This window comes from Lepus europaeus, chromosome 4, assembly GCF_033115175.1.
Source record: "Lepus europaeus isolate LE1 chromosome 4, mLepTim1.pri, whole genome shotgun sequence".
NCBI classification, from domain to species: domain Eukaryota; kingdom Metazoa; phylum Chordata; class Mammalia; order Lagomorpha; family Leporidae; genus Lepus; species Lepus europaeus.
The window spans coordinates 57,806,457-57,828,439 of NC_084830.1; the positions used below are offsets into that span (position 1 = coordinate 57,806,457).

Genomic DNA, 21,983 nt, shown 5'->3' on the forward strand with positions numbered 1-21,983 from the left:
CCTGACTCCTGGCTTCAGATCGGTGCAGTTTTGGCCATTGTGGCCAATTGGGGAATGAACCAGCAGATGGAAGACCTCTCTCTTTCTGCCCCTTCTTCTCTCTGTGTGTAACTCTGACTTTCAAGTAAAATAAATAAATAAAGAAGTGAAGAAGAAGAAGGAGGAGGAGGAGGAGGAGGAGAAGTGAAATTAACTTCAAGATGCAATGTCTTTGAACAGCCAGTGTCTGGACTGTTGAGGAAGGGGCTTTTTGTGTTTTTGTTTTTGTTTTTGTTTTTCCTGCAAATTGTTCAACTCTTTCCTTAGTATATAGAGTTTGTCTTCTGTATATAAAGTTAATTGAAAATGTATCTTAGTGGAGAATGGGACTGGGAATGGGAGAGGGGGGAGGAAGAAGGGTAGGAGTAGAGGTGGGAGGGCAGGCATGGTAGAAAGAATCACTAAATTCCTAATGTTGTACTTATGAAATGCATGGTTTGTATCCCTTTAATAAAAGGTTTCTTTGGGGAAAAAAAGTTTGTACTGTTTACAATTTTTCTCTGAATTTGAAATTATTTCCTAAATAACAAGTATAAACTAGTTCTTTATACAATATGAAAAAGATAAAGTTCATCTCATTTTCTTTATTGTGTTTGAATCCAATATACATTGATACAAAATATTTAACAGACATAAAACCAATAGATATTGTGGGAAACAAAAGAAATCTAAACCACCATTTATAACTCTTTAAATTTTTAAGATTTATTTATTTATTTGAAAGGCAGAGTTACAGAGATGGAAAGGCAGAGGGAGAGAGAGATCTTCCATTTGCTGGTTCACTCCCCAAATGGCTACAAAACCCAGGGCTGGGACAGACCATAGGCAGGAGCCAGGACTTTCGTCCCAGAGTCCCACATGGATTCAGGAGCTCAAGCACTTGGGCCATCATCTGCTGCTTTTCCAGGCACATTAACAGGGAGCTAGATGGGAAATGTAGCAGCCGACACTCAAACCAGCATCCATATGGAATGCTGGCACTAAAGGCCACAGCTTAACCTGTTATGTCACAATGCTGGGCCCATCTCTAACTTTTCAAAAAGGGACAATATAATAATTTTATCATACATTCAGGCATCTTACTTTTAAGAGATATATAAATTAAAAATCATGGAAATAAGCATCTTGCACAATTTTTTAGTCCACTGTGGTGCAATCTGTACCACAGAACCAATGCAATACTGCAGCAGAAATCATAAGTTACAAAGTGGTAACTGTCACATATGCTAATAGAATCCCCATCTTACACACCCTTCCAGCTAGAATTACTTAAGTTCTCTGAGAAAACAGGCTGCTTTCTCTCACTAGGATACTTTGCAAGGTATCTTCACAAACTAAATAAATGCCTTCTCATGCAACACTGGTATTTTTAAAACCATTAAAACTTCTGATTACAAAAGTTAGGTTTGTTAACTACCTCTCTGAGATCAAATGCACTATATATGAATTAATACAACAGCTAAAATGTTGTCTCTTCGAAAGTGTTTCTTCTTGAAATAATACATATTAAACCTCTTACAATAAGTACTAATAAGAAACACTCCTTATATTCACTATTTATTAAAGATAGCAATTATAAATCTTAAAATATTCAATTAACTAAATATTTATTATGTATCAATCTTCAGCAATGTCTCAACATAGAAAGAGTGATGGGAAAATAACAATGACCAAAATATCAGCTTTAATCTTCATGCGTTCCTTACACAGCAGTATACATTATTATTGCAGAATTTCATGGTACTCAATATTCTATCAAGAAAAATATTACAGAAAACATAAATTTCTTTTTTAAGGTTTTTATTTAATGAGTACAAATTTCACATGTACAACTTTTAGGAACGTAGTGTTTCTCCCCCCTCCATTCCACCCTCCCACCCCCACTCACATCCCACCTCCTACTCCCTCTCCCATTTCATTTTTCATTAAGATTCGTTTTTAATTCACTTTGTATATAGAAGACCAACTCTATACTAAGTAGAGATTTCCATTGTTTGCACCCACACAAACACACAAAATATAAAGTACTGTTTGAATACTGGTTTTACCGTTAATTCTCATAGTACACCTCACTAAGGACAGAGGTCCAACATGGAGATTAAGTGCACAATGACTCTTGTTGTTGACTTAACAATTAATGACTCTTATTTTTGACATCAGTGACCACCTGAGGCTCTTGACATGAGCTGCTAAGGCTATGGAAACCTTTTGAGTCTACGAACTCCGTAGTTATTTAGATAGCATCATATGCAAAGTGGAAGTTCTCTCCTCCCTTCAGAGAAAAGTACATCCTTCTCTGATAGCCCCTCCTTTCCAATGGGGTCTCACTCACAGAGATCCTTCATGTATGTTATTTTTTGCCGCAGAGAAAACCTGAATTGTTAACACTGACATCCAAAGGAAGAAAATATCTGAAACAAATCATCACAATCAAGGAAACACAGGTGGATGACGTAAGTATTACACATGTTCCAGTCTCAAATGTGGTAATGAAGTTAATGCTTAGTGCTACTCCATTTGTACCAGAAAGGGCAAAAGGAAAACCACCCTCATCCTCCTTCACTCAAAAGAGAAAGATAGGCCGGTGCCGGGTTCTAGTCCCGGTTGGGGTGCCGGATTCTATCCCGGTTGCCCCTCTTCCAGGCCAGCTCTCCACTATGGCCAGGGAAGGCAGTGGAGGATGGCCCAAGTCCTTGGGTCCTGCACTCCATGGGAGACCAGGAGAAGCACCTGGCTTCGGATCAGCACAATGCGCCAGCCGCAGCAGCCATTGGAGGGTGAACCAACGGCAAAAAGGAAGACCTTTCTCTCTGTCTCTCTCTCTCACTATCCACTCTGTCTGTCAAAAAAAACAAAAACAAAAAAACAGAAAGACAAATAAAGAAAAGGTAATAGATTAATACCCCTTACAAAACTGCTTAAGACATTGAGGAACATGTACAAAAGGAGAAAAGGGTGTGCCAAGGAAATGGATTGAAGGATTTATAGACTGACTGTATTTTTAAAAAACATTCATTTTATTTTATTTTTTTATTTTTTGAAAGTCAGAGTGACAGAGAGAGGGAGAGACAGGAGAATGATTGTATTTTTATATAGACTCAATTGAGTTTTTTCCACCAGTTGACAGAAAAATTGCCCACACAAGATTGCTCTGTTGCCAAAACACAGGACAAAAGTAGGCAATTCATTCTTTATGCCCGCAGGCAGGTCTGCCTGCACTAACACTGGCTAAGCTGTTAGTTTCAAATCGTGTTTATGCTATAAATTGGCAAGGACTGCATCCTGTCAATTGTTAGCCAACTGACAATACAAAGTAAATATGATATATGACTTAATTCATTATAGTGTAAATAATCGTTTCTGTCCTGAGGAATTCCTTATCAAAACTTCATGGATCAATGATTTGTGGAATAAACACAAGAAGTAACTATATCTCATCCCTCATAACTCTCATATTACTCACTTTATGAGAGATACCATGCAATCAGAATCAGCAACATAATCTTGGCAGAAGTTCACTTCAAAAGGAAATATTATCTTTTTTTATGTAGACTGACTTGTTTAGAAAAATATATCACAATTATTTCACTTGGAGAATGAATATTTGCTTTTTACTTAACAGCACGGAGAGGTGTGACTATGTCAGCATCTAAGGTGAAAACTTGAACACATTCTGATGTTGACAATGTAGGCCCCGTTTCCAGGCAGGTTGAAGCAGACGTATTGCATGAGTTTCAATATATGCCAAACAATGTTTACTGCTTGAATATCTGTAAATGCAAATCTAAGAAACATGATTTCAAGTAGTTTAATTAAAGAAATCTGGTTCTCTTTGTGGTGCTAAAGCTGATAGTAAAATAACGCCCAATAATTAGAATTCTAGGAACTGTTGGTAGGGATTTTTGTGTTTTGATTTGTTTTGTTTTGTTCAGGGGCTCTTCACAGTCCGGGTGGTCCACTGGGGGCAACATTTAATGAAAGGAAGCTCTCACTTTGCGACCCTTCAGAGGCTGTGGTGGACGGTGATTGCTCAACAAAAAAGCTGCTGATTCACCCTCGGCTGAACACAGAAGACTGCGGAATTTGGCCAGCTATTGAGGAAAGAGAAGAGTTGGTTTCAGCATAAAAATCATACTTGCTCTGTGTAGAAAAATTAAGAAACATATGACCTTTCCTCTACCAGGCACTAAAAATAATGCAATGAAAATCTCTAGTATAGGTCACGGGTTCAAAATTTAAGTTATGGGTTCAAAAATTAAGTATACAGCATTTTCTATTTGAAGATCAAAGTAGGAAAGGGAAAACACTTACAACATGGTTTTAAGAATACATATGTAGAGACCAGAGAATGTAAACACACACACACACACACACATACACACATTTTGGTAAAAAATTGAACACAATTGTACATGCCAGTTTGAAATCAGATTTTTTTTCATTTAAGATAATCTAGGCATCTTTGCATGTCCATCAATACAGACTTACATCACTATTTTAATTGCTGGAAAGTTTTCTATTATGCTTTATAAAATTTTAACAACTCCTTAGTGGTTTACTATTATTTGTTAAGATGGGTTTACAGTAGTAAAATAAAGATGGATAAAATACCTGAGTAATTCTATCTTCTCAAAAATATAATGCCAATTAATACAGTTGAGTTTTTGGTATTTGTTTTGTTGAAGACAAATTGTCATCAGGAATGAGAAATTCCATCTAAATGTTAGTGATCACCTAATCTCAGAGTCAATCAAATTCAGAGGACACACCATTCAGGTTTCCATCACCATCACTGACCTAAGGTTTAGAATATTTCTTGTACAGTACTAATCAGAATGGGGGGGCAGAGAAGATAGAGATTATAATAAGACAACAATATGGAACCATGCATTTTGGAGATAGAACCATCTATCTATATGCAAGTAACTATGTATCCACTAGTGATATTTTGAGATGTGGATACAGATCCAGTAAGCAATAGAAAAATGTTTCCAAATTCCTTTTCCTTGTGTTTCATTAAACCAAATCATTATAGCCAAAACTAGATGAGATTTACTGACTCTTGGGTGTGATCAAGTAGCAAAATATAGTAAAAATCTAACCTCCAGAGCTAGGGAAGACTCCACCCTCTGTAGAAGCCATTCCAGGTGGTTACCAAACTCTGAATCGGGGTGCTAGTTCACAAGCCCCACCAAGCACAACCCACCTTCCTTGTAATATCACTGATTCTTCTGAAGACCTTGACTTTATTTTCCTTCCACATTGCCCCTGCCATTCAACCCCTCTCTGATCATCGCTCCCTAACTTGGCAACAGTTCAGCCTCATCAATCTGGAACAAGACCTAACATTAGGTCTTTCTCTGAACAACCTGGCATCTTGGCAAGAGTCCCTTAACCTGTACTAATGTCTCATCAAACCCCTTCCCTCCATGACTCAAGCTCTCCTAGTCATTTGGGCCAGCTAGGCAGACCGCCTCACCTGCCAGTCCCTGCTTGTATTTGCTCCTGCTGGCTCAGATGTCCTCTGCCACAGCACTGACCTTGCAATGTGCATCCCTGCTGGTGTCTCCCCATCTCACTCTCAGATGACTCCAAACTGCACTCACGCAGAAAACCTGACCTCTCTGTCACTAAGGCTGACTGAGCATCTATACTGCACCTGGAAACAGTGTCCCTGGTTAAACCTTGAGGCTGAGGTAAGTAGGACCTGTTTTGCTGGTTTCCTTGGCTCTAACCACTGAATTTCTAATTTCCTTGTGGAGTAACCCCAGTAAGCTGAAATATTCTTTCCCAATAGTACTGTAAATAACTTTTGGTCATGCTCATGCTCAAGCATTTTTAATAGCACTCTACTGCCTGCCAAAATTGAGTAAGAGTAAAAATAAGCTCTCTTGTGGAATGTGCTGGGCCAGGCACTATGCTAAGAGCTTGGTATTACCATTTACTCACCCAAAACATTTACTCACCCAAAACATTATTATTAATATATTATCATCTCATTTTACTTAAGAGGAATTTGAAAGACAGGAAATTTAAATAAATAACCCATGTGTCAAATAATCCATGAACTAACTACTACACACTATTGCATCTCTTTTTCTTTTTTCCCATTTTTTCCTCTAATCTTTTTTTATTTGCTTTTTATTACATAAATTTTCAAACATACGCAACGGAAGAAAGTAAACTAAACCAACAGGAGTCTGTCACCTAGTTTCAACCACCATGAACCATGACCAATTTTCATCCCTAACTGCCATCCCTACTCTCTCCACCTCCCATCCTGACAAATGAGATTATTTTGGAGCAAATTCCTAACACAAACTCATCTCAGAGTAAAAATTTCAAAGTGATCTCTAAAATTCAGGACATTTGAGGTGGCTGTTGTGGTACAACAAGTTAAACACCTGGGACACCTACATCCCATAATGGTATATCTGGCATCAAGTCTACCTTGACTTCCAATCCAAATTCCTGCAGCAGGTGATGACCTAAGTACTTGGGACCTTGCCACCCACCCACCCACCCACGGGGGATATCTGGATGCAGTTCCCGTATCCTGGCTTTGGCCTAGCCCATCCCTGGCTGTTGTAATCATTTGGGAAAAGAATCAGCACATAGAAGATTCTCTCTCTCTCTCTCTCTCTCTTTCTCTCTCTCTCCTCTTCCACCTCCTCCTCCCTTCCCCCTCCCTCCCTCTTTCCATCTGGCTCTCCTTCTCTTTCCCCCATTTCTCTTTCTCTCTCTGTTTTTCTCTTTCTTTTTTTTTTTTTGCCTTTAAATAAATAAATGTTTAGCAATATAAAACACAAGACATTTCTAACAAGTAAATAGACATACAAAACAAACTCGTCCACCTGGTTTTCAAGTCCCTCCTGGTTTCAACTTGCCTTTCCAACTTCCCAGACTGATCTACTGCCTCTACACAGAAGTCCCTCTCTAAGCCAGTTTTGTGAAGAGTGGACCCAAAACATCTGAATGAAAATACATTGAGATAATTCTTTAAAACGCATGTTCCTAGGCCTTATCCCAGACCTCTGAATCAGAATTTCTAATAGATCACAAAGACACATATTTCAATAAGCTTCCCCAAGTCATACTTGGAAATACTAAAGTTCGACAGGCACAAAGTTGTCCACATATTCTCTGCACTATCCTTTCTTGCTGTTAGGATGTTCCTGCTTGCATTTACTTTTCTTCCTTTCCTTTCCTATCTCCAACCAGTTGCCACCTTTCAATATTTTAACCATCCATCTTCCATTATTCTATGAAATCATTTCTAGTTTCTTCAATGAAAAATAGTTTTACTTCTTTGCATTGCACTTTGTGTTTCTATTAGGTGCCAAGTGCAGACCACTGTTACATTTTAATGCACTTATTTTTATCTTTTCTATTATATCACAATCTCTCTTCAGATCAGAGCCACCTTTTATACATCTTTGTAGCTCTTGCATCATGCCTTGCACAAAACTGTCAATCACCGAACAATTTACATTGTCCATTTTGTATTGTTGTATCAGAACTCCCCATGCTAGGTACACTAAAAAGAAAAGGAGTTTGCTTAGCTCACAATTTGGAGGTCCAAGGGCATGACACTGGCTTTTGCTTGGCTCTGGTGAGGGACTTCTGGCTACATCACACATTGTGGACAACAAGATGGTGGGAGAGATCAAATAGCAAGACAGGAAGCAAGATACTTGGCCGGGAGGGAAGTGCACACTCACCGGCTTTATAATAGCCAATTCTTGAGAGAACCTGGGAAATGAGCAGTACTACCTTTTGAGGGTATTATCTGACCTAATTATCTTACACTGGGCTCCACCTTAAAAGATTCCACCACCACAACACTGCCACACTGGGACCAAGCTTCCAGCATATTAACCTTTGTAGTTCACACTCAAACCATATCGAAACTGTAGCACAATCCTAGAATTGACTTGAACAGTCCTCTACAACTTAGAAATTTAATTCTAAAATTGATGATATAAAGTTTACATGGTAGGCTGAAATTAATATTGAGATAAATGAATTCTTCCCTCATCTTACATATAGTCTAGAGATGCAGAAGTAAAGGAAATCACTCCTAGATCATTAAATATCATTAATTACAAACCATAACATTTTATTATTTGACAAAATCCATCCAGGTTTTGCTTCCAGGTACATCAAACTAAAATCCTGCAGAAAATTTCCTTGTAGAAAATAGGTATAAGCTTATACATAATACAAGAAGCAATGAGTTAGAGATACTGAAGAATGAACAGATGAAGAGGGCCCCCAGTGAAGAGTTCATGCTCGCTTGAAGGAGAGATGGGAGCGCTACAAGTAAAATCTTGTCTCTCCAATTTTGAGCCTGGAGCTGAGCGCAGCCTGCAAGGTGTGCATAGCTGCAACAGGCACACCTCTCTACTCATGTCTCTGAATGAGCTATAAACCATGCATGCAGGGAATAGACGCCAAGCAGATCAGCTGAACTGAGACCAGAGCTGTGGCACAAGAAAAAAAAATTTTTTTTGCAGCTCAAGTTTAGCCAAGAAAATTACCTGCTAAAACAAAGAAACAAACAAAAAATATTCATCAGAAAAAAACATAATCCAGATCCTTGCAACTTAATGTTCTTATCATTCAAAATATGATAAAACATTACTCAATATGTGAAGAATCAAGACAATTGAACACATTCTCAATGAAAGAGAATTCAACAGAGATCAACCCAAACAAAAAAAAAAAAAACAAAAAAAACAAAAAAAAAAACAAATTTTGAGGTCTACAACACTTTTAAAGTGGCTTTTATAACTACTTGAGGATAATATGAAGTTAAGCAAAGCATCTTTTTAATGCATGTGAGATCTCAGCCAAGTAATGAAAAGTCTCAATGGAGAAATAAAAATAAAGAACAAAACAGAAAAGTTAGAAATAAAGCTTCTAAAGTGAAAAAGTCATTGGATAGAATTAACACCCAAATTTACTTGACAGAGGATAGAGCAAATGAACTTGAATACACAGCAACAGAAATTATATAAATTCCCATAGTGAAAAACAGCAATAGAAGAATTTTTTAAAAGTAGAGTCTCAGGGACCTGTTAAATAACAGTAAAAGGTCTAATCCATATCTAATCAAAATATCAGGAAAAAAATGGAGACAAAGAATGATGTACACCATACACAAACATTAACTCAAAAGCACTCAACAACTTAAATGTAAGAGCTAACCATTACTTAAAGTAAAGGTGAAGGGATGTGGCTTACTTGGTTTATTTAAACAGTAAACCAAAAGCATAAATTTTAAAAGATAAATTGACAAAATGGACTTCATCAAGTTAAAAACATTTTTTTCTTCAAAAGACACAGTTAACAACTGAAAAAGCCAAACATACTCCAGGAAAACACTTTTGCAAAATCCATACCCAAGAAAGCACTTTGATCTGGACTCTGTAAAGAAACCTTGCAACTCAACAGTGAGAAGTCAACCCAATTTAAAAATGGGCAAATGATTTGAACTGATATTTGAAAAAGAAAATATATTCATGGACAATGAGTATACGGAAAAGTGGTCAAAGCCACTAGTCATCAGATAAATGCAAATTAAAAGCACACATAGCCATTAGAATAGCTTAAAGTCAGAAAACTGACAGTGCCAAATGCTGGAACAGCTGTGGAGCAACTAGAAATCTCATGCATTGATGGTGAAAATACAGTATGGTATAGCACTTTAGTAAACAATATGGCATGTAACTGTCTTTCAAATAAATAAAATACAAATCTTTAAAAAAAAAAAAAAGAAAAGAAAATAATATGGCAGGGGTAGGCATTGTGGTGCAATAGGTTAAGCCTCTCCTTGGGAATCCACATCCTATATCAGAGTAAGGGTTCAAGTCCCAGCTCTACCACTTCCAATCTAGCTTCCTGTTAATGCATGTAGGAAGGCAGCAGCTGATGGTCCAAGCACTTGGATCCCTGCAACCTATGTAGGAGACCCAGAAGTTCTGGGCTCTAGGCTTAAGTCTTGCCCAGTCAGGATATTGTAGGACTCTAAGGAGTGAACTAGAAAATGCAAATTCTCTGTCTTTCAAATAAATAAATAAACCTAGGAAGGAAGGAAGGGAGGGAGGAAGGAAAGAAAGAAGGAAACAGTATGGCAGCACCTTATAAAATTAAATATGCAGGGGCCGGCGCTGTGGCGTAGCAGGTGAAGCCACCTCCTGCAGAGCTGGCATCCCATGTGGGTGCCAGTTCAAGACCTGGCTGCTCCACTTCCAATCCAACTCTCTGCTGTGGCCTGGGAAGGCAATACAGGATGGCCCAAATCCTTGGGCCCCTGCATCTGCATGGAGAGAGCTGGAGGAAACTCCTGGCTTCTGACTTCAGATTAGCGCAGCTCCGGCCGTTGCGGGGGGTGAGCCAGTGGATGGAAGACCTCTCTCTCTCTCTCTCTCTCTCTCTCTCTGCCTCCTGCCTCTCCTTCTCTGTGTAGCTCTGACTTTCAAATAAATAAATAAATCTTTTTTAAAAAAAAAATTAAGCATGCAGGACCTAGTAATTCCAATCTAAGGTATTGACCTAAAGCATAACTGTGGCCACACAAAAGTGTGTATGTGAATTACTCCTAATATGCAAATACAGATCACTACTATTCAAAAACTGGAAGCAACATAGATGTCCATCAATTATTGAAAAGATTTTCTAATATGGTTTATCTATCCACTTATTAAAAAAAAAATACCTAAATGAAAGATCTCTGCAAGTGAGATCCCAGTAGAAAGAACATGGCCATCAAAGAAGGAGGTACCTTTCTCTGAAGGGAGGAGAGAACTTCCACTTTGACCATGACCCTGTCAGAATAAGATCGAAGTCGGCGAACCCTAAAGGCTTCCATAGCCTTGGCAACTCATGACTAGAGGCCAGGGAGATTACTGACCCATAAACAAGAGTGTCAAATTGTTAAGTCAACAACAGGAGTCACTGTGTACTTACTCCTCATGTAGGATCTCTGCCCTTAATGTGTTGTTCAATGTGAATTAATGCTATAACTAGTACTGAAACAGTATTTTACACTTTATGTTCTGTGTGGGTGCAAACTGATGAAATCTTTACTTAATATATACTAAATTGATCTTCTGTATATAAAGATAATTGCAAATGAATCTTGATGTGAATGGAATGGGAGAGGGAGCGGGAGATGGGAGGGTTGCGGGTGGGAGGGAATTAATGGGGGGGGGAGCCATTGTAATCCATAAACTGTACTTAGGAAATTTATATTTACTAAATAAAAGTTAAAAAAATAATGAATGGGTGAAATCTAAAAAATATTTTTTAGATATTTTTTCTAAGTAAAAGAAATCCAACACAAAAATCTATTTACTGTATGATTCACTTAAATAAATTTCTAGGAAAGTCAATACTCAAGTAACAGCAAGTCTGTGATTGCTTGGGGCTATAAATGAGGAAAGGGAGTGAAGTGCAAAAATATACAGGAAACTTCTTTGGCCAAAGAATCTATTCTATATCTTGATTGTAGTGGTTCTTGCATGGTTACAGACAATCACCAAAATCAGCAACCACACACTTAAAATTCATGAGTTTCACTCTACGCAGATAATACCGTAAGTGAAATAGAGGCAGGTTTTAATAAAAAGGAAGAATAGATTAAAAATCAAGTTTTTTGTATATTGAATTTCAGCAGTTGAGTAATCCAGTTTAGATGATTTAATACAACTCAAAGAGACTTGATGAGAAAAGTCAACCTTCTAAGCAAATGACAGATCTTCTATGAAAACATCAGAAAACAATATATCTGCTTACTGGCATGGCAGTTATATCAAGAATTTAGTACGAGGGGCCAGCGCTGTGGAGTGGCGAGTAAAGCCACCGACTGCAATGTCGGCATCCCATATGGGCGCCGGTTCTAGTCCCGGCTACTCCACTTCCAATCCAGCTCTCTGCTGTGGCCTGGGAAATTTTCATTTTAAATATAAATTCAATATTTATATCGAAAGGCAGAGTGACAGAGAGAGAGGGAGAGACAGAGATAGAGCGAAATCTCTTATCCTCTGATTCATTCCCCAAATACCTACAGCAATCAGGATTAGACCAAACCAAAGCCAGGATCCAGGAACTCCATCCTGGGCTCCCATCTGGATGATAGGAACTAAAGTTCTTGAGACATCATCTGCTGCCTCCCAGGAACGTTAGCAGAAAGCCGAATCTGACACCTGGAACTAAAACCAGGCACTCTGATACGGGATGCAAGTGTCCCAAGCACCTACTCTGCAGCTGAATAATATTGAGTCAACTCCTGCTTTGGATTTTTTTAGATAAATATTTTATTTTAAGCAGTCTTAGATTCATAGAATTATTGCAAAGTTACTACAAATATTTACCATGTGCTCCATGCTTAAGTTCCCATATTACTCACATCTTACATTAGTATAGTATATTTTCTATAATTAGCAAGCTAATATTAATGTGCTATCATTGACTAAAATCCTTCCTTTACTAATATTTACTTTGTTTTAACCTAATGTCTTTTTTTTCTTCCAGAACTACACATAGGAAATAACTTAATAGTCATACATCCTTAGGCATTTCTGGTTTGTGACAATTCTCAGACTTAACTGTTTTTGATGACCTTAACAGTTTTCAGGAGTACCAATCAGGCATTTTGTAAAACGTCCCTCAATTGGACTTTATCCAGTGCTTTTCACATTGTTAGTCTGGGGTTAGGTTTTTAAAATATCTTTTGGGTCCAGCATTGTAGGTGCAACAGATTAACCTGTGATACCAGAATCCCCTTTAAGCACCAGTTCAAGTCTTGGATGCTCCACTTTGAATCCAGCTCCCTGCTAATGCGCCTGGGAAAGTAACAGAAGATGATTTGAGTACCTGGGACTCTACCATCCACATGGGAGATTTGGATGGAATCCCAAGCTCCTGGCTTTGGCGTGGTTGAGCCTCAGCTGTTGTGATCATTTGAGGAGTGAACTAGTAGATAAAAGATGTGTGTGTGTGTTTTGTGTGTCCCTCTCTGTAATTCTGCCTTCCAAAAAAAAAATATTTAATAAAATTTCTTTCGTTTCATTCTTTCACTCTTTTTTTTAAAGATTTATTTAATTATTATTGAAAGGCAGAGTCACAGAGAGGCAGAAGCAAAGAGAGAGGGAGGAGTAGAGGGAGTGTTCCACCCACTGGTTCACTCCCCAAATGGCCACAATCGTCGGAGCTGGGCCCATCCGAAGCCAGGAGCCAGGAGCTTCTTCCAGGCCTCCCACACAGGTGCAGGGACTCAAGGACTTGGGCCATCTTCTACTGCTTTCCCAGGCCATAGCAGAGAGTTGGATTGGAAGCGGAGCAGCTGGGACTAGAACCAGTACCCATATGGGATGCCGACACTTTGCCAGCAATGCCACAGTGCCAGCCCCTCTTACACTCTTAAAACCATAACATCATATGATAGTAATTTGAGTTATTGTCCAAATAAGTTTCTCAATATGGTGAAAATTAACAGGTCTCTCAGTGCTGCTGATAGAATAGATTTAAGTGAATGACTATAAATCACATTAGAGCTCTAAAAGGCAGCTATTATTTTATAGACTCTACTATAGAAAAACCATATTAATAATGTTAATTCAGTAAGCCTCAAATAAGATAAGGCAGTGAATCCACAGTGAGGGTGTTATAAATCCTGAACTTGCAGGAATTATTTTTAATAAAGTTAACTTTATTCTTATTAAGGGACTAAATATGTACTTCAATATATTCTCTAAATCATTAGTGGACTGTAATACAAAAATAAGTTAGTTATTTTCCAAGTAGCTTTAAGTAATAATTTGAAATATAAAGTAAAACACAATCCCTTAATACTAACTACTTTGACATTATGATTTATAAACTCTTCGTAGTAAGATACCCAAATTTAACAAAAGAATATAAAAGTAATAGCTTATCACATGAAGTGTGGAAAAGTGAACACCTTTAGTATCACCAGAGAACTCGTGGCAGGTCATTTTTCTTAAAACAATCATGGAAAAAATTAACAGTTTTTATGTCAGTGAAGTTCTGGATTTCTATCCAAACTTTATAAAATGTTTAAATAAATATAACCCAAGTTATAACTTGTATTCAATCCTAAAGACAAGGTCAGTGAGGAGAAGCACTCAACAGAAAATTGAATGTGTCCAACACCCCAGGGGAAATGTTGCCTGAAATTATCTTGGTAAAGGTGAACCAGCTCTTGTCTGATGAGGAGGGAAAATAAACAGCTGGACCAGTGGGCAAGCTGGAACAGAACACTTTATTAGCTACAAAAATGACTGGACTATGGTCATGCTTTGCTACTGCAGCACTAAACTGAAAAAGGACAACAAAAACAAACAAACTAAACCCACTAGGAAGCACAGCATCCACCTGTGAGAGTGGACAGTTGCATGGTCAAGGCTCCTAGCTGAGTCTAGCCGACCGCTGGGCCCACCACGGGGCTCAACAAGAACTGAGCAGGAAAAACGAGTGAGTAATGTCTCCACAAAAAGAGCAAGTGCTTCAAAGACCCTTAGGCAGTCCTACACAAGTTTTGTCAGCATCAGCCAAAATCAACTTCTTTTTTTACTGCAGTAAATATGCGGTCTACTCTGTGAAATTTTTAAATGTACAACGTAACTTTTTAAGGTCAGCAGGCACAGAGGTTTCTTAGGGCAATACACCTATCCACTGTCCTAATGATCACAGTAGAGGTAGGTCTAAGGACTGAGTTCAGAAAGGAGCAAATCATCTTCTAATCACAGAAAGAGAAGAAAAAGAAGAAGCATGCATCTCACTAATGCAGGGAAAACACAGGCTTTTTAACACAGCAGAAAGGAATGGCAATGTTGAAAGAAAGAAAGAAAGAAAGAAAGAAAGAAAGAAAGAAAGAAAGAAAGAAAGAAAGAAAGAAAGAAAGAAAGAAAGAAAGAAAGAAAGAAAGAAAGTTCAGCTCAGTATCCTCTGAATGAATCAGGATCACCCTGGAAAAGGCTATATACCTGTTGAGAGCTGATATTTATAGGTTGTTTTAAAACAATCCACGTGACACTCTCAAGAAGGGGTGGAACTGTCAGAGAACCAGGGTACGTCCAGTAGTCCCAGGATGGCGGAAGCAGAGATAATGGGTCAAAATTTGTGAATCGAGTTTGTTTTCCCTGGGAAAATATAGAGAATTCCCACAAATTACGATGGAAGAGGTATATACAGACTTCAAGAAGCATGCAGCCAATAAAATAATACGTAAATATTTAATATTTTCCTTTAATATATTTAACAAAACATTTTAGAAAAATAGCAAATCATACAAATTTATTTAAATAGACTTGTTTTTATATGTTGTCTTTAAAATACATCACAATTGAAGACTTATTCTGTACAATTACAATACAGAAACCAATTATGCATAGAGAGGTATACATTAATACCTTAGATAATTTTAAAAAAGATAAGTGGTAAAGGTTTGTCCTGCTTTTTTGGTCAAGTACATTGAAAATGCTGCAAAGCAGGCAAGTGTATGCTACGTCATTTAAAGCTTTAAAGGAAAATACGAAAATTCAGAAGAGAACTAACAATGTGTTAGTCATTATCAAACAGTAATTCATTTTACCTTTTCTTTAATGGAATCCAAAATGTCAATAATCTTTTGCAGTTGGGAATTATATTCACCAACCTAAAAACATGAAATTTCAAAAGAAATGTTTAGTAGCAGATCAAGTTGGAACCATTTCTTTCAGTTGCTATTTTTAATTTTGTAAGATCGTAAACCATCATAAAATATACAGTGATTGTTATAGAACAAAGTTATCTTTTTCCAGAGAGTCTTATCAGGCCAGAAGAATCTGAAAAACAAGATAATATTATAAGGTTGCTGTACTGAACTTTCTGTTTGTTTCCAAAACCAGGAGTAATAGCTTTGTATCTCTATCTTTAGGAAGGTTTAAGATACAGATTACCTTGAGTGAAGCCTTGCTGAGGGAACTAGTACAATATCCGCATTTTTAAGTATTCAGACTGTAGATCCAAGCAGACTATGGTGGCATCAAAATATTCAATGAAAATATCTCCTACTGGCCGGCGCCTCGGCTCACTAGGCTAATCCTCTGCCTAGCGGCGCCGGCACACCAAGTTCTAGTCCCAGTGGGGGTGCCGGATTCTGTCCCAGTTGTCCCTCTTCCAGGCCAGCTCTCTGCTATGGCCCGGGAGTGCAGTGGAGGATGGCCCAAGTCCTTGGGCCCTGCACCCGCATGGGAGACCAGGAGAAGCACCTGGCTCCTGCCTTCAGATCAGCGCGGTGCGCTGGCCGCAGTGCTCAGGCCGCAGCGGCCATTGGAGGGTGAACCAACAGAAAAGGAAGACCTTTCTCTCTGTCTCTCTCTCTCACTGTCCACTCTGCCTGTCAAAAAAAAAAAAAAAAAAAAAAAACAGAAAATATCTCCTACTTGCAACCAAAAGGATTTGAGGTTCCTAATCAAAGCAATATATCTCTCATCAGGAGCAATCTTCCCCCAGCCCCGTACCTCTTCCAATCATGAGGGGTGCTCTGATTTAAAACCCCACAAGGTTTCAACTCCTTCAGGATTAAAGCACATTCTTTTGCCAACCAGGATCCTGATGCCACATCCCAACTTGATGACCAAATGCGGGAAATTGTTGCCATCCACAGCACCACAGCACTACAGCACTCCCTGTCCCTGCCCTTGCTCTCCCAGCTCCAATCCCAGGAGTTACATCACACACGGAGCATGCAGCCTGGCAAACGTGCACACCCTACAAGAATGCTGTCACAGTGGGAGTTGAGAGGCCCAACCTGTCCCCAGGTGGTGGTGAAAACAATAGTTGTCTGTCTACATGGGAATATTAGACAAAGGGAAATGCAACAGGATTTTTTAAAAATTGGTCAGTACGTTTGTGACAACAGGCCACTGTGGATGAACAAGTGCTTCATGGATCAGGAGCTTGAACTTCACTCTGTCCTGTGTCTCTACAGACTATGTAATCAGGAAGTGCCCAGAAGAAACTTTCCTCTCAGGACCTCAGCTATTACAGCCGCTATTATTCTTACTGTGGCTGCTACTGCTGCTGCAAGTCACATAAAAATGAACAATGGACAATCAGAAGAACCATAAAATAACTCTCTTAGACCGATGTTTTAAATTATTTTTTAAATATTAATTTCAAAGGCAAAATACTAAGCCTAGAACTCATTTACAAAATTTAAAAATAATAAAGGCAGATATTTGGTGTAGCAGTTAAGGTGTCAGCTGAGGTACCCACATCCTATTCCAAATGCTTGGGTTTGAGTTCCGGTTATGCTTCTGATTCCACCTTCCTGTTGCTGTGCATCCTGGGAAACAGCAGGTGATGGCTCAAGTACTTGGGTTCCTGTCACCCATGTGGGAGATCTGAATTCAGTTCCTGGCTCCTAGCTTCCACCTGGCCTAAGCAGTTGAGGCTATCTGGGACGTGAAGCAACAGAGGGGAGCTCTGGGGGATTTCTCTCTCTCTCTCTCTCTCTCTCTCTCTCTCTCTCTCTCTCTCTCTTCAGCTCCACCCCTGTCTCTCCAATAAATAAATATTTTTAAAAGGCAGTTTTAAGGTCCACTCCATGACTCAAACTCTTTATCCCACATTGCCCTATATTTTAAATGAAATCAGTGGATTCTCACCTGCAAAAATACTCCCAAAACAGCTAGTCCATCTGGCTCATGAGCTGCTTCAACAAAACTGGGGTACTTGTCTGAGTTCCAATGAACCACATGGAGCTGAAAGGGAAGTACAACATAAATAAAGGTATTTTAAAGCATCCTGAAAAATATAAATGTAAATACAGCATTTATTTCAATATTCTGATATCATATATTCATCTAGGTAATGTGTTCTTCAAAAGAATCATAGAATCTTCCTGCATTCATTTTCTAGAAACTAAAAATCAAGGATCAAAGAATTACAGCCACTTAACAAGTCTGTGGTGTACTATATTAAATGTTGCATCATCATTTAGAATGCTCTAAGCATATTGCTCATCCTCTCTAGCCCCAACAAACTGCAACCATTGCTCCCAAGTGACTTGGGCCTCCTCTGTGCCTTGCGCAGTTGCGATTGCAATGAAACAGCTTTAAGTCAAATCTCAGCTGGCCATAGAGTCCACTGAAGAAGGCTGGGCTCACAGATGAGTGAGGAAGTCAACCTCCCACACTGTAGGTTTCCAGGGACCAATACCTTTCTGTGCCAACGACAATGCAGTTGTTCTTGAAACTGCTCAGTCAGACTTTACGACTGTAGTTTAAGATCTTTTATAGTTTGAAAATGTGGGCTGTCCTTATGAATAACTATTTTAAGCAGCATTCACACTTTTTTCATTATTAAGATTATTTTTGACAAATCATAATACCATACATTTGCGAAACACAACGTAATGCTTTAATATAGGTATACAATGTAGAATGATTAAATCAAGCTAATTAGAATATCCGTCACCTCACTCACTTCATTTGTATAAATTTACTAGCTTCTATGAATGTGTTCCTATCCTTTGCTGAGAATAAGTTTGAATAAGAAAAAAAAAAGAGACTTTTAGGTCTAGCAACCATAGGTGGCAGAGAAAGGAAATGAGAGGAAGCTGTATTATTGAGGAGAGGGGAATAGAGCTAAGAGAGAATGGAAGGTGTTGCACAGCCTTGGAACTCCAAAAAACAGACTTCAACCACTTCACAACTCTACTCTTATGCAAGTGTTCTCATGCAAAATACAATGTCCTAAATACACCAGGCTTGTAAAAAACGCAGTATCTTAAACACTTGATCTAGTTAGTGTCAAAGATTGCAGAACTATAAAGCAGAAGGTCACTTTTAGAGAATCCTCAGTTCTAGCTAAAAAAAGACATGCTCAGCAGCCAAAGGGCAATTTGACACACCCAAAAGATGTATACATGATCATAAATCATGAAAGCTGGCTATGGTGTCCAAGCACCCGATATAAAGCATTAACTTCAGATAAGAATTCTGCTATAGCTTGACAAGAGTTGGCTCCGAAACTCATGCAGATGTTCAAGTCCCAAAGTCGTGGACTGATGGAACTGATAGGGTACAAGCTTGGTCCAATTATGGGGATCTGAAGATGCAACCTTTGGAAAGTGACTGGGGGGGGGGGGCTGGCACCATGGCTTAACAGGCTAATCCTCCACCTTGCGGCGCCGGCACACTGGGTTCTAGTCCCAGTTGGGGCGCCGGATTCTCTCCCGGTTGCCCTTCTTCCAGACCAGCTCTCTGGTACGGCCCGGGAAGGCAGTGGAGGATGGCCCAAGTCCTTGGGCCCTGCACCCGCATGGGAGACCAGGAGAAGCACGTGGCTCCTGGCTTTGGATCAGCGAGATGCGCCGGCCGCAGCAGCCATTGGAGGGTGAACCAGCGGCAAAAAGGAAGACCTTTCTCTCTGTCTCTCTCTCTCTCACTATCCACTCTGTCTGTCAAAACAAAAACAAAAACAAAAACAAAAAAAAGAAAGTGACTGGGGGGTCAGGCATTGTGGGGTAGCAGGCTAAGCCACCACCTGGGATGCCCACATCCCATATCGGACTACCAGTTTGAGTCCAAGCTACTCCATTACAATCCAGCTTCCTGCCAATGCACCTGGGAGGCAGCAGCCAATGGCCCAAGTACTTAGGTTTCTGTCAACTTTGTGGGAGACCTGTGAAGAGTTCCTGGCTTAGCTATTGGCTTCAGCCTGTCCCAGACCCAGCTTTATGTTGTTAGGCACTTGGGGAGTGAACCAGTGGTTGGAAGATCTGTGTATGTGTGTGTGTGTATGAATGTATGTGAGTGTGTGTCTGTGTGTCTGTGTGTGTATGAATGTATGTGTGTGTGTGTCCCCTATGTCAGTCTGCCTTTCAAACACATAAATATACTTTTTTAAAAAGTCATTGGATTAGATAGGAATGTTAGGGTGGGGCTCCTTTGTTCCCTCTCTCTGCTTCCTGGGTCTCCATGTCATACTCCCTCCGCACTTCCACCATCCCCTGTCCTCATCAGATGCCAGACCAAAGGAGCCACTCAATCTTTGACTGTGAACCTTTAACTGGAAATAGACTTCTTCCTTCATAAGTAGCTTCTCTAAGGTATTTTATTTGTAGTGATGATAAGCTAACTAAATCAGTCTTCTTCTAATGAATCCTTTGGCATATCAAGAACACTTACATGGGCTTCATGCCCAAACTGTTTTTCTTGCTGACTGTTACCCAGGGAATTCAGTATCTTCAAACACATCCCATGCTTTAAACATAGCTTTATGTCCCATAGGCAAGCAATATGAGGGGGTTTCAGGATGGATGGGAATTATCATGAATTCAACAATACGACATCCACAAACAATCAAGGAAGACTATGAGATATTCAGACAGAAAATATAAGACAGGATTCCTGTCATGCCATGTTCCAAGTTGGTGTGAGATAGCTGGGGGAGGAAAGAAACCTGAAAATATTTGGATGATGAAATAAAGTTCCCTTGGCTCACAGGAGATAAATGATGTCCCACTGTCAGGGAGGGGCTGAATGTTAAAGTTGTTTTAGGCTCTGTGCCAATGCAGAAGTTCACTTAGAAAAATATGACACCTAGAAGACAGAAAAATGTGTAGCGACATCTTTAGGATGGATTATGAAATGAATGTGTAAGTAATGAGAGATGTATATATCTCCTACACACAATCATTCTTTTGCTTGTTAAATGGCAACAATTATTTTAAATATGATGGCAAATTAGAGCAAGAAAATCATTCTTTTTTTTTTAATAAGTCCTCTCCCCCACACACTTTGCTTAACTGGCAACAATACATTCTTGGAACTGATCTCATTTCATCTTTATTAGCATTTGTATATGAAACTCAAAGAAATAAATAACCAACTCACAGTTCCTGGTTACCAATGACAGCAGCAGTGACTTGAGCTGGGTGATAAGTTTTTGTAGCCCATGCAAAAATGGAAATAAGATTCTTCCCTATTGAAAAGCAATTCTTAAATAATATTATTCAACTTTAGTATTTTAAAACTGTATAATAGTGATTATGCCAAGCACTATTCCAGAATTCCTCCATGAGTGTTGAAATCACAATTTCAGTATTAACTACATATTTAATATATGTATTATGTATTCTATAGAAGCTGCCATCAGATAATGTTCCAAACACAGAATGGACTATTAGCCTTGTTTTTCTAGATGCATAATTGCTGAGATAAAATTTTTCATGAATTAGATCATTTTACTCTATAGATAGATAGATAGATATCATAATATGATAAATCATCATATTAGACCCCAAAGTAAATGCTTATTATTGAAACTTTAGATGGGTTTTCTTTATTTCACTTCTTGTTTTCATTTTACAAGGGGTCATAACTTGATGGTAGTCATGAACTTAGTTACAAAAATATCTAGAAAAACTAATTAACGTCTTGGAATCCTTCCTAAAGCTGAGCACAAAGGGATTCTTTGGTAGAGGAAACCAAATGCCACCATCCAGTGCCAACCTCTTCTTTAGATCCAAGGTTTTTATCCAAGGACCTACCTGAACAGGAGCCTAGACTGCCTAATAAGCATCTGAAGATTACCGTGTTCAGAACAGAAAGTTGATTCTCTCCACAACCTGTTCCTCCTCAAACATGCCCTTCACAGTAAATGGCATAAGCATTCTCCAGCTTGCTCAAGCCAAAATCTCAGGCTGTTCCTAGAATCTTTTTGCTTCCTCAATCCCAACATCATTTTCATTTTTAAATCCCATTAACTTTACCTTCCAAATATGTGATGCATATGCCCAGCTCACTTCATCTTCACCCTCCCCATAGTCCAATTACCACCATTGCCTATTTGAACTACTTCTGTAACTGCTTGATTTCTCTCCTGCTCCAACGTTTGCCTGGAATCAGTCTCGTCTCCTCACTGCA

At 38.9% G+C, this 21,983-nt stretch overlaps 1 protein-coding gene across 1 annotated transcript in view; it reads right to left on the minus strand.

Annotated features, from left to right (window-relative positions):
- Window positions 1-1,934: 1,934 nt before the first annotated feature.
- CA13 (carbonic anhydrase 13) overlaps window positions 1,935-21,983 on the minus strand; it is a 36,439-nt gene continuing 16,390 nt past the window's right edge. The window contains exons 4-7 of the mRNA XM_062188300.1: window positions 17,718-17,813; window positions 15,659-15,721; window positions 15,051-15,206; window positions 1,935-4,130 (exon numbers count right to left, since the gene is read on the minus strand). Of these exons, the coding sequence (XP_062044284.1) occupies window positions 4,011-4,130; window positions 15,051-15,206; window positions 15,659-15,721; window positions 17,718-17,813 (435 nt within the window). The 3' untranslated portion in view covers window positions 1,935-4,010. The remainder of the gene's footprint in view (window positions 4,131-15,050; window positions 15,207-15,658; window positions 15,722-17,717; window positions 17,814-21,983) is intronic.